Source organism: Stegastes partitus, unplaced genomic scaffold (genome assembly GCF_000690725.1).
Source record: "Stegastes partitus isolate 25-593 unplaced genomic scaffold, Stegastes_partitus-1.0.2 Scaffold834, whole genome shotgun sequence".
Taxonomy (NCBI): domain Eukaryota; kingdom Metazoa; phylum Chordata; class Actinopteri; family Pomacentridae; genus Stegastes; species Stegastes partitus.
In genome coordinates, this window is record NW_007578565.1 from 218,210 (window position 1) to 230,917 (window position 12,708).

At 39.5% G+C, this 12,708-nt stretch overlaps 1 protein-coding gene across 2 annotated transcripts in view; it reads right to left on the reverse strand.

Annotated features, from left to right (window-relative positions):
* LOC103365383 (uncharacterized) overlaps positions 1 to 12,708 on the reverse strand; it is a 47,268-nt gene that overhangs the window by 12,061 nt on the left and 22,499 nt on the right. For both annotated transcript variants that reach the window (XM_008292812.1, XM_008292811.1), the window contains exons 20-30: positions 12,110 to 12,287; positions 11,749 to 11,926; positions 10,135 to 10,261; positions 9,877 to 9,996; positions 9,138 to 9,288; positions 8,923 to 9,035; positions 8,050 to 8,200; positions 7,696 to 7,944; positions 6,414 to 6,626; positions 1,893 to 2,074; positions 1,526 to 1,709 (exon numbers count right to left, since the gene is read on the reverse strand). In XM_008292812.1, the coding sequence (XP_008291034.1) occupies positions 1,526 to 1,709; positions 1,893 to 2,074; positions 6,414 to 6,626; positions 7,696 to 7,944; positions 8,050 to 8,200; positions 8,923 to 9,035; positions 9,138 to 9,288; positions 9,877 to 9,996; positions 10,135 to 10,261; positions 11,749 to 11,926; positions 12,110 to 12,287 (1,846 nt within the window). The remainder of the gene's footprint in view (positions 1 to 1,525; positions 1,710 to 1,892; positions 2,075 to 6,413; positions 6,627 to 7,695; positions 7,945 to 8,049; positions 8,201 to 8,922; positions 9,036 to 9,137; positions 9,289 to 9,876; positions 9,997 to 10,134; positions 10,262 to 11,748; positions 11,927 to 12,109; positions 12,288 to 12,708) is intronic.

Sequence of the window (12,708 nt, forward strand, 5' to 3'; positions counted from 1 at the left end):
ATCAATAAGTCCAATAGAAAACAAAACGGGGCAAAAAGATCAGAGCTTCTACATTAACTGACTTGGAGCTTAAACAATGAGCTATTTTGACAATAAATTATATTTTTAAAGGTCATATATTGGGCCCCTTTTCAGCCAATTATTTAAAGTCTCACGCCCCTTGAAAGTGTCTTTTAAGTTTTTACAACTGGTAGTTTTTGATATCAACAATCAGATTTTTTTCATGAAAAGGAACCCCAGACGTGTTGAAACTGCTACGCTGTACAGGTCTCAGATTTGATCCCATTTCTAAATAAGACTGTTTCAGTGTCTGTATCCTTACATGCAGCTGAGCTGCTGCTGTTCATGCCCGCTTCAGGAAGAAGACTCTCTCTGCATCTACTCTTTTCAGTGACTGACAAAGTGGAACGCAGAACATTTGACATACTTTGCTCATGCATAAGACATTGAATTCTAAAAGCAGAGATCTGCGAAGGAGCATGCTTATGCAAATATTTAGCTTGATGACTTGTGATTACCCAGTTTCCACAGAGAAACTGGATAAAATTTTTACTGGTTTGCAAAGCTGGAGGGCTGGCTAGCCGAGGGGAAGTTGGAGGAATGGCAGTAGCAAGAATCTTAATATTCTAATAGGTTTTTTTTTTTTTACACCTCTTAAGCTGCATGTCCTGGAAGACATCAACATGGAAAATAAAAATCTACAATGCCAGATTTTTGTAGCAGCTACTTTGAACATACTGTATATGAGGAGAGAAAACCATGTATTTTGCAATATAATGTAGTGTAGAACACATGCATAAATACAGTGTTTTTTATATATATATATATATGTGAGAGCAATTATTATATAGTTTAGGTTTATTTTATTTTGTTAAATAAATATCTCAAGTGTCAACAAAAATCTGTGACGGTGACTATTTTTTAAACTTTCCAAAATGAGACTTTTTTTCATTCTAAGATGTGCAGCTGCAGTCACATGGAAATGTATTAGATGAGAACGTCAACATCAAATGGCTCAGATCATCAGGATGTCCTGATAAAATGCTGCAGCAGATGTCTTTAAAATGGGCAAAAGAGAACATCACTTTGTGTCTACACAGCTTCTCTTTCAGCTTTTCAAAGCACAGGTCAAGTGTTCTGATCCATTTTCCATGACAGGTTGTCCACTCTACTACCACTTACATAACACAAACACAAATGCGCTATTATGCTGGATACAATGGAGGCAAACCCTAACATAATCACTAACCACTTTCCTCAAAAAAGAAAATACATGCGCACACACACAAACACACAAAGCTGATGTCCGAAATTTACCCAGAAGAAAAAGGAAATGGCAGTTGAGGACAGTAAGAAACAAGCTTTGGTGATTGTTTTGGATATTTTGCTTTCTTGGCCAAACATGGGCAATGAACAATAACTGGGCGAGGAGAAGTGTTTGTGTTCAATAGTTTTCTTTTTACAGAAACAGTCCGTATGTGTGTTTATGTTTGTGTCAGTATAACAACTGTGGGTTTCTCCCTACCAGGCAGCTTCTTAGGCAGGTCCATGTTGCCGTACTCTTCAGAGAAGTGCACCCTTTCATTGGCCGGGCACAGCAGACCCCTGCAGGTCAGGACGGGTATTGCAATGTCGGAGTACTCCTGGCTGGAGGAGGAGTGCTGCTTGATGAAAACCAAGTAACTCACAATCACCGACTCAGGCTTGGACTTGTGGTGGACCAGGAGAGATGGGAACATCACAGAATGAAAAAGAAGAAGATAAAAGAGAGAAGGAAAGACAGATTAGATAGACTGTTGTTAGTAAGAAATTATCTTGTTTTTGAGGCATTTTCTCACACTGCAGTTGACACAGAAGTAGAAGCAGCTGATTTGGTGCAATGTGTGTATTACCTTCCATTTGTTGTTGCGTATTGAAGGGTAGATGTGCTGCTCCAGCACCTCTTGAGGCTCCAGCTCATGAACCCCAAGTTTTCTCAGCAGCTCTCGAATCTGCTGACTTTCCAGGGGCTCCAAACAGTTCAGCAGAGAGGGGTGAACCACGCTTACATCCTTGTACAATGCAGACAGTGGTCCTGTGAAATAACAACAAACTGGATTAACACCAACAAACTAGAGCCATAAACGTAACAGGGGAGATGAAGCCTTTTGGGTTTTTCCAGACACCATAGGGTTGCAGGTGATATCATGTCCACCAAGTTTTAGGTTTAAGAGTTCTTCTGGATGAACATTTTCATCAGACACTAGCAAGTGATATTCCAGTTTATTTCATAACTGACTTCCTCTTTAGAGATTCTTTTGCATCATATGTGAGGAGAAGCAGAACATTGTTACAAACTGTTAAATAGAGGACATTGTTTAGTAATGGTGTCCACTGTCATTTTGTCCTGGATTTGAGAAACACAATTTACATGGAGTCAGAATTTTTAGAATTTCCTAATTTCTTCTTAACTATTTCTTAGGAAATGTATGATTTTGACATAGTAGCATATAATCAAATAACTAAATACCCGTAACTAAAAACACTCCCTGACCTACTTTTCTACTTTCTGGGGCTGGCATCTGAAGGAACATTTCCCCGCTGATCTCTGTACTGCTCAATATTTCAGAAGCACACAGTGTTTAACTTTGCTGTCTTTCCGAAGCTATCACACTCATCTCTGTCCACTTGACTTCACCTTTAAGCAGAGCCTGAGGTTTGTGCTGCATTTGGCTTCACTTCTACAAGGCTGTTTCAAACTGAAATCACTGACCTGAAAAGTCAAGACTTCACTCCCGCCAATGTTATTTCCTGCTAACTTTCCCAGCATTCTTTGTTCTTCATCTGCGCTCAGTGACAAAGGGTCATGTATAATAATGAAGGGAAGTCTTCACATGTCTAATCTCAACAGCAAAATTCATGTGCTGCCATAATGGAGAATCTCTTTTATTGCTCTTAAACATCCAAGATGCATTTATTTAAAGGGTTGCTCCAGGGTTTTAGTATTGCCATTGCATAAATTATGTGACCCACAAGAGAGAATTTACAGTATGAAACAGAAGCAGCAGAGGCTAAGTCATCCTTATGCTTAATCCCTGAGAGGCCAAGCTTCTTGAAGCGGCCACTGCAAACACACACATGCTTGCAAACGTCAGATATTACGTAATTGTGGGACTGAAATCACTGCAGACTTTGTATAACCCCTTGTTGTTGACAGGCCAATCTGTGTGTAGATTGTAGAAGACGTACATTTTTGCTGTCCTGCTATTTTTGTTTACATTCAGTGTGCCTGCAGAATCAATGGCATCTCTGTATGTTAACTTTAATTGTTGAAGACAGAGTACACACCTGCAAAGATGATGCTGCACAAGTTTCTGAACTGAAGCATGCTGAGAGTTTTATGTTGGATCAAGTCATCATCTTTACATAGTCAAACTGTATATAGTCCTTATTAATTCTGTATTTTTTAGTCTAATTGTACTTTTTCCCCACTTATCTTGCTTCTTCTACGCTTCACTAGCTGCTGTACATGTCTTTAGTGAGGGATCAAAAAAAGTTTATCTTATATTATCTTCTGAAAATCTGATCTTACAGTTCCCATAATGCAACCAATACAAATTTTTTGTCCGACCCTCCCTGCCCGGTAAATACACCCTATCAAATGCTATATCAAAGTCTCGCCACTCAGCAGCCATCTTGATAACACCCCTCGATAGGTATGTGGGCGAACAACACCAGTTCCCTGATTAAACGAAAGGACAGAGAGAGACATAAATGTGATTTCACAGGACACTGGGACATAAAAATGTATGTATAGAAAACTGCTTAGAGATAAACTGCTTAAAAAGTTTTTTTCATTTTTACACACAGGTTTTCCTCTATTACACATAGTTTCACAACATTGTGCAACAACACAACTGTCTGGATGATTCCTGGTTTGGCTATTACAAAGTAGATGATTGGCTTGGGAAGGACATATTTGGCGTTAGAGAATTCTCCCATAGATTTCTATTCAGAATTCTTTCAGTGATGAGTCTCTCCCCTATAACACCTTTGACCAGATCACCAGTTTGCAATACATGATGATGTCGACTTCATCAGGATTATGTTGTCAGACTTGATAAAGCACCCTTACAGACACAGAGGACATTTCAGAATGTTTCCAAACAGTGAGCCCTTCCTCCACTTGACAGCTACACTCATCTAAAATTCATTAAGTTCTCATTTAATGCAAAGTATGTTTACCTTAATACAAGATGTCAAATTAAAAATCTGCATCTTTCACTGATGTGAAATAGTTACTGTAAATCTGTGTAAATAGTCAGGTCTTTGTAAACATGGAACTGTCTGTGTAGATTCTCAGTCATCCATGTCATGGTGATCCTAAGTGCTTTAGCAGAAAGCAACTGAACTTTTCTTTCTGGTTCTTAAAGACATTTCACCTCTCGTTCAAGAGACATCCTCAGTTCTATCTGACTGGCTGGAAGTCGCAGGGATTAATTCTGTTAAGAAGGCACAAGGTTTGTTGAGAACCCAAGAGTCACATAAACCGAGGTGTGAATGACCGTGAAACCGCCTGGGAAATGATCACAGACATAGACATGTCATAGATGGCTCAGCTATCTCAGCCCTTATTCTGAAGTACAAGCTGCTTTGTATTAGATCCAGATTTAATCTGTTCTGTGATTTTGTTTATCAATACAGACACATATCAGTTTCATAATTATCCTTTAATGCAACTGCTCTGTTGTCAGATTGACACTTTGCTTGTCTGAAGTCATGCACACTCTTCTATGTAAAAAAAAAAAAACGTGAAATCACGTTATATCTAATTGTCTATTCTGATTAGGTTTATTGTTTTAGAAATCAATTACTGCAGAAAGCTGACTGGAATAAATGTACTTACGTGCCAGTAAATCCACCAATACCTTTTTATAGACTCAATAATTTACTCATTACCAGATATAATGAGTAATATAAATTATAATGAAATGAAAGTAACATTTTAGTGTATCTCTGTGATCCGATCAATCACTTGCCCTGATTTTAAATGAAAGACATCAGTGATGCTCACATGAAGCCCTGAAACCAGATGAGACAGAGTGCAGAGGAAGAACAGAACATACGCACTTTGAGTTGCTTATAGAGACACCAAACCACTTAGACTACATCATTATTAAAGCCAGCAGAAACTGCAGTGGCTTATGTTTAAATCAATTATTCATGCTTGCCATTCTAAACCTCTGCTTTGGGTACAGTTTTTGAATGTGATGACGCACAACACGGGTGGCGTTCCTCCACTTTTGTATGAGCCGCTGTGATCCAAGTAGCTGTACATCTGCTTATTCTTAGAAAGGGGTCAGGCTTGTCCGTAGACCGTATACAAGTCTGTCATACACCTACTTGGCTGCCCTGAATGTCTGAGGTGTTGACTTCTGAGAGCAGATACAGCTTTTGACGCAGATCCTTTCAGAGTTCAGAGACTTTCACATGAACCTAGTTTCTATACCTATTCAGACATCAGAAAGCAAAGTTTGACTCCGTTATACAAACTGTGTTACCATGACTGTGTACTGGAGTGCCTTCATTCAATCTAGCATTTTATTCAATGTGCTATTTTTACTTATGTTATGAAGTACCACAATAATTTCCAGCTTTTGCAAATATTTCACTGCTGAGCTTTATGAGCACAGATGGAGTGTTACATGTGCACCTCTCACAGTCACGAAGGTGATACATATTTATCTGTTTTTGTTTTTCTACATCAGTTTATCACATTTTTAGAAACTGGAAACCTGTGAAACTGTACCGTCCTATATTCCGACTGCTTTCTTTGCCCCATCTGCTGTGCTGGTTTGTTGTAGTTGTCACGATTGATTTAGCACTGTACAATCAGCACATGCACTTTCATATATTCTTTGCAGGTGCAGAGTAACTATGTGCACAAAAACAGAGAAAAGGCACCGACACAGCTGTCTCCTACGCAGATTTCCAATTCTATAAGCTAATGTGTACTGGAACATACTCTTCAGCAATAATGCACTGTTCTGAGATCTAAGCTATTAATTTGGGGAGAGAGCCTATAAAAAAGCCAAGCTGTGAAATTTAAATACCTGTAACATGCAGTACTTTTACTGTAAATGTGTGCACGCATACACAGGCACACAAAACATCTTCAAATGTACTCACACCTTCACCTTTATCTGAGCTTGAACATGTGGTTGACATGTTGACATTTAGGAATAAAAAAACAGTAGTCCATTCTTAATAAAATACTTGGATAATGTTCTGTGAGGAAACAGTATGTTCAGAAGGCGACACTTGAACAAGATCTTAGTTTGCAACTGAATCACCAACCACATTCACAAGATCCAGCTTCTAATGGACAGGGGCAAGTTAGCTGTTAGCTACTGCTGCTAAAGTCATAGAATTACCTGCTTGAGCCTGAGCTTTCGTTTTCTTGGTCTTGGTCTCTTCCATGGGAAAGAACACTCCCTCTCCACTTAGTGCCACCACACGTCCGTCAGCCAGAGGGATTATGGGTAGATCTTTGAGGGTTTGCAAGATAGAATCTGCCTCTCCGTAGCCATGCTCAAGAGCTCGGAAGTTGCAAACCAGCAATCTGGCCAGCTGTCGCAGACCTCCATCTGGAATAAAGACACATTGCTGTTGTCCAAAACTTGCTGAAATATATTGTTCATCACACAGAATTTAGTCAGAATTACAGAGCAAATAGTCCTGCATAACCACAACTATCTACACAGTGCTGGACAATGGTCTGAAAAAAGAAGAAATAAAACACTCTGGTATGTTTGCTTTCCTTTAAACTAATCGCAGTCACTTAGGGCAGTGCGAAGCCCGGGATGTAGCTACAGTGCTTCTGCAAAATAGTGTTCGGAGGGAAATTCTTTTGTCGGAACTTGTTGGAAAGAATGAAACCTTTTCAACTGGTGGGTAAACATTACATTTATGACTATCGACTACCAAGCAGGTCTGCATTTTTGGACAATCCAAATCTTGCATCAATCAATCACAACTAGCCATTTTCAACTTAAGGGTTGCTGCTCTGAGGTTGTTGTTTGCCATACTGAAGGGGCATTTCGGAAATATTAACACTTTCATAATAGGGGTTGTACGATGGCTGATAGCTGGACTCAACATCTGGTGAGTCAGATTCCAGAGCAAACACATGTAAATAGCTGTTTGTATCCAATGAATGCACACACAACAAAAAACAAAACAAAGATTTACATTTGTTTCATAAATAATATTAGTAGTTATTGTCTAAAAACCAGGGGCAGTGTTTTGAACACAAGTGGGTATATTAGACCATTAATGAAACAAATTACAGTAGCAAATTCATTCAATAGTAAATGTTTCATTGTTAGTTGTGTTGACGTTTTTTGTGAAAAAAAAAATACTCAAAATATTATTTTTAAAAAACAACTCAAAACTAAAAAACTACTACTCAAACATCAAAACTCATACTGTATTAAAGTAATTTATGCTGTCATCATTAACTTTCCCACTGTCTGTGCTCACAGTTCTAATCTCACAGACATCATAATTAAAATATGATTGGCTAAATGTAATCAAAAGAAATTACTGAAAATGTTTTCTTTATATGATTACATGTATTGATTCTGAAAAGCTGATATATTATTATTATTATTATTATTTTTACAGTAAACACACACAACACTGGTCTGTACACACCTGAATGGATACCCTCCACTCTCATCAGCTCCTTGGCCATGGCTGTGGTTACCGTGGTAACATCTGATCCCCGCAGATGTCGGACTCCCAGGTGAGTGAGCAGGGAGGTGGGTGGGGCAGGGCTTAGACCCGGATGGAGATAGGACAGAGACAGATGCCTTTCCAGCTCATCTCCACCAATCACGTTGCGGATCACGGCGTCCTGACAGACGGCCACCTGGGACGGCAGCTTGTACACAACCTTACCGTCTGAGAAAGGCGGCATGGAGAAGAACAGTGTTAGACACAGTGTTTTCAAATTCTCACGTCTTTTTCAAGGTTTTCATTTGCACGGCCTGCAGGTGTGAGGAATACCTGAGCTGAGTGTAGGCAGGAAGGCTTTGCCTTTGAGCAGCTGAATGATCTGGCCGGCAACAGGCTTGAAGAAGTCCAGCACCTCGTCAGGTAGGGGAACAAACTGTAGGAACTGGCAAAGGCCCTTAAGCCCCTTGAACTCTGGGTGATCCTGGAACAAGGACATGACAGGACAAAAGACAAACAATGACATTACTCTGTCGTGTTTTGGATGTCCTGTGGCAAACTTTTCATTTACTTCAGCTACAGAAAGAACCAGGCTGATATTAACGATATTTTCAATTTTCCCTTTAATATACATTTATTTTACAGAGATTTTATCATATTTTTTAAAAACCTCCCTGACGTTACTGGCTTGATTCACTTATTAAATAGTACTTATGTCTGTAGTCATTTCTATTTACCAATTTGCAGTCACTTCCTATCCAGATACTTCACAGTAAAGGTCCTTAAAATGTACACCAATCAGCCACAACGTCAGCACCACAGACAGTTCAAGTGAATGACATTTATCATCTCGTTACAATGCAATTTTCTGTCAGGAAGCCTTGCGTCGTGGCTTCCATGACGATGTTAATTTGAAATCTACGACCAAAAGTTTAACCAAAAGGTTTTTATTGCTCCTAATTTTTGGTAATTGCTCCTAATTTTGCTGAGGAAAAATTCTCCTTTCCTGTCATTTGACTTGAGGTTTATATACACCTACTGCCCATGTTATAATATTATATATCATATACTAAAATGCTCTGGCCCTGTCCTAGTCACTGGTAAATCTAATATCATCTGTTTCTTTATGTTTCCTACATTACATTTTTAAATAATCTACATTCTTTCCAAGGATCATTAAGCATCTCATCTGCAATTTTGTCTTACAGTGAAGACGTCCATAGCCTGGAGGAAGAGTTGTGGTATTTCAGATCGCAGCCACTGGTTCCAGGAGCTGTCTCTGTCAACGTCTTCACGAGAGGAAGGAATGTCGAAGTCACCTAGAAGAGAAAAGGGCATCAATTAGTGACACAACTTTTTCTTTAAGCAAACAAACTGCGTTCATAAATAAACTGCTCTGTGATCTCTGTCTCGATTCTCACCTTGGATGATGAAACGAAAACCGAAACTGCGAAGGGGCAGGTAAGCAAACACGGGTTGCTTCTGAGGCTGGCATACAATGTCGCCTCCTGTGATGTCGCTGCCAAGCTGGAAAGCCAGAGCCAGTTCGGTCGACTCGACGTCCTCTTTGATCTGAAATCAATGTCACAACAGATGCAACAGCTCACAAACAGGATGGTTTCCTCAAGAAATGGATCTTGGTGTCTATTAACTGAACGCTGATGCTGATGGAAAACTAGAGCACAGAATGTACAAAAATTGCAAGAAATTTTTTTTCCCCCTCACTCAGCTTTGTTCTTTCTCTTACATAACCTAACAGCAGGTAACGGGTGGCTGCCTATGGGAAATAGAAGAAGGAAAATAGCTAGGAAAGAAAGAGTAGCAAGGATTATGGAGTCGTTTCAGCCTGACAGATCATTAAAATCTGTTTGGTGGCCTTTATGTGCTTGTGTGTGTGAAAACCCTGCCTAATGAGTGAGTTTTCACAAAGTCTAATGACAAGCAGAGAGGGAAAGACCTTTGAGAGGCAGAATGAATGACACTTATAAAGCCCAAAAATGAGCATGTCAGAGAAATGCAAAGCTCCAGTGGATTTTTTTAATGCCCCAGGAGGAACCGAGCGCACAAACAGATGCCAACTTGTTGTTCTGAAACCCAAATACTATATGAGCGGCTGGAAACAAAGGAGCAGGAAGAGATGGGAGTTAATGTGTGCGTCACCTTCTTGGGCTTGAGTGTGGCTTTGACTACTAGCCAGCGCTCCAGGCCCTCCGTGTGCGCCACCTCCAGCACATTGTGACTGAGGTCTTTACGAGTCATTGTCACATGACGTTTCTCACTCTGTCGACAGAAAACAATACAGGAGAACGAATTAGAAGTCATTTTTACTAAATCCTTTAAGGCTGGTTTATATTCACATCTTACATTGAGGGCAAAAACACAAACGCACAGTTTCTTTGGTATGGAAAAATGACTTACCTGATTGTAGATGGTGATGGAGCGCAGGCGGTGCAGGAAGAGCAGCAGCGATGGGTGCACGTCATGAAACAGGTTTCTGGTCTGACGGTTTTCACAACGCAGAGGAAGGCTGATTTTAGTGGTCCAGCTGTTGGAGAAAGAAATGATATGACCAACACACTATTAACACAGTTACCCCTTTACATACTATTTCGTCTCAAATTTGACAGCAGTAAAAATAACCTAAACATCATTCTTGTAGCCTGAAATTTGCTGATTTTTCCTAAAGTGACTCAAAAAATGTTATACTTTTGTAAAAGTGCTACAAGTGTTTGTACACTGAGGCTGCTTCTTGTCAAATTTGATCCGTATCAACTAAGATAGATTTGAGGTCAAATCAAGGAAGATGGTGGTTTTAGGGAATCTTGAAACTGTGAAACTGTACATCCCATGTTTTATGTGTATTTTTTATTTACATTCATCAATGTGACATAGGCTATTTAGACAATTTAAATAGATCTGTAATTTAAATAGACACTTGCTATGAGGGAATTCTTGACAGGAATTCTTCATAAAGGCATAAAATATTAACAGTATGTAAGGGTTAACTACCTAAAAGTACAGAAACTACAGCCAAAACCAACCCCAGAGGTGGGTGAAGATGGACAAGGCCAAAAATGTTTCCTAAAGTTAAAAGTCTGCAGATTGGCAGCAGCAGCTAGTAATACATTGTCGAAATGAATCTGTCTGTTTCTTGAGGCAGTGGAGAAATATACAGAAGCTGTCTTGTAGAACTGCAATGTGTGAAGAGCTCCTTGTTTTGGATTTTAGTTCAAATTTTGAATGCTTTTAAACATAAGGATACCATTGTTTTCAGGATAATGCAATGGTAAGAGTCCTACAATATTTATGTTAACGGCAACAGTTCCAACCATTTTAACCTAATGTTAGAGATATTCAGTTTGGCCTGGCAGAGTACATGGGAAGGTTAAGATGCAATCACAGGCACAAACCATTGAAGCAAAGTTAAAATGTTCTGTTTTTGCAGTTGGTACCAAAACCTGGCACCATGATTTGGCAGTCATGGCGTTGGAACCCAGAATAGAAAAGCAGATTTATTTAGGCTGCAGTTTGTAATGCCGTTTTTGTAAACAGTGTAATAATTAAAGCTGGTGCTTTTTGGCATCAATGGGCAAAAATTCTATGTTAACCTTTCAGCATATTGTAACTCAAGTTTATAGGATGACGGAACATTTAAGGTAGGAACAGGCTTCACCCAGAGCAGGTGGGAAAGTATAAACAGCAGAAAGGCCACCGTGAATATGGGAATGTGGTGGAGCAATGGATTAAACAAAGGACTTTCATTCAGGATTAAGGGGTTTGAATCCCAGCTGAAGCCACAAAAGAGAGTTTGCTTTAACTTCAATCTTAAAATATGATTTTGGCATTAATAAACAAGCCTTTTGTCACAGACTACAGTTGGACTTGTCACAGTAGAAAAAAGCTGCAAATTATAAAATGAATTTCAGTTAGCTGCTTCCGTTTCAGGGTCCTGGGACTGTGCATGTTGGACAACTGTCAAGTCCAAATGTCTGCTGTGAAAAAGGTCTATTTTGTCTCAATCAATCATCCAACCTGTGGCGATTGATGTCTTCCAGCTGTGCGTCCAGAGGCCTCCCATTCTCAGTCCAGTGGGGGAGGATGTATCCCATCGGACCGCAAGTCTTGTCAAAGCGCAAGTGGAAGCCATTGGAGTGAATCTCGGGACAGTCTGTGACCTTGAACACCGACTTGAAGCCAATCCCTTTTTGTCCTATAACAAGTAGTGAAACATAAGTATTAAGACACCAATGGTAATGACTCCAGCTTCACACATACTCAAAACATTTTATGCAACACCTGAATGAACAGTATTAAACAACAGTCCATTAACCTGCGTCTGATGATTTAACAGTCAAACAAATGGAATTATTTGAGACATCATGCACATAGTTACCAATGTATCCGTATTTGTGTTTGCCCTTGGTGCTCTGGCCTACGTCACAGATGGCTCTGATGTTCTTCTCCTGGAAGCCGGTCTCATTGTTGAGGACGGTGATGCAGTCTCTCTCCACCACAAAGGCGAGCGCTGGAACGACACCGGCGTCCGATGGATAACTGTTGTCATCAGCATTCTGAAAAAAAGGAAAAAGAAGCAGTTAAAACAGCTAGAAATGTTTAAAATGAAAGACAAACTCCAAAGTAAATTAAACTTTGGGGTCAACCAGTACTGTTGTTTCAGGACCAAAACCAATCATTAGTAATCGTAATACTGTTTATTAACATTTAACATATCTTTAATTAAAAGAGAACTTTTCAACATGTATCCTTCTGTGTTGATTGGCTATTAGTCCTGATGTGTAGCCAATCTAATAGTGCCAGGTGGGATGTTGCTTGACTACAGATAGACATCTGCATCTGAGTCAAAGAAGCATGTCTTCAAATTATTTTATTTGATCAGAAATTAGTTTAAAGAGATAATGATGATCAGCCAGGCCGATGATTGGTCAACCCCTTATCAAAATCTAAGGTGGCCTTTTCCTACACAGATTTTCA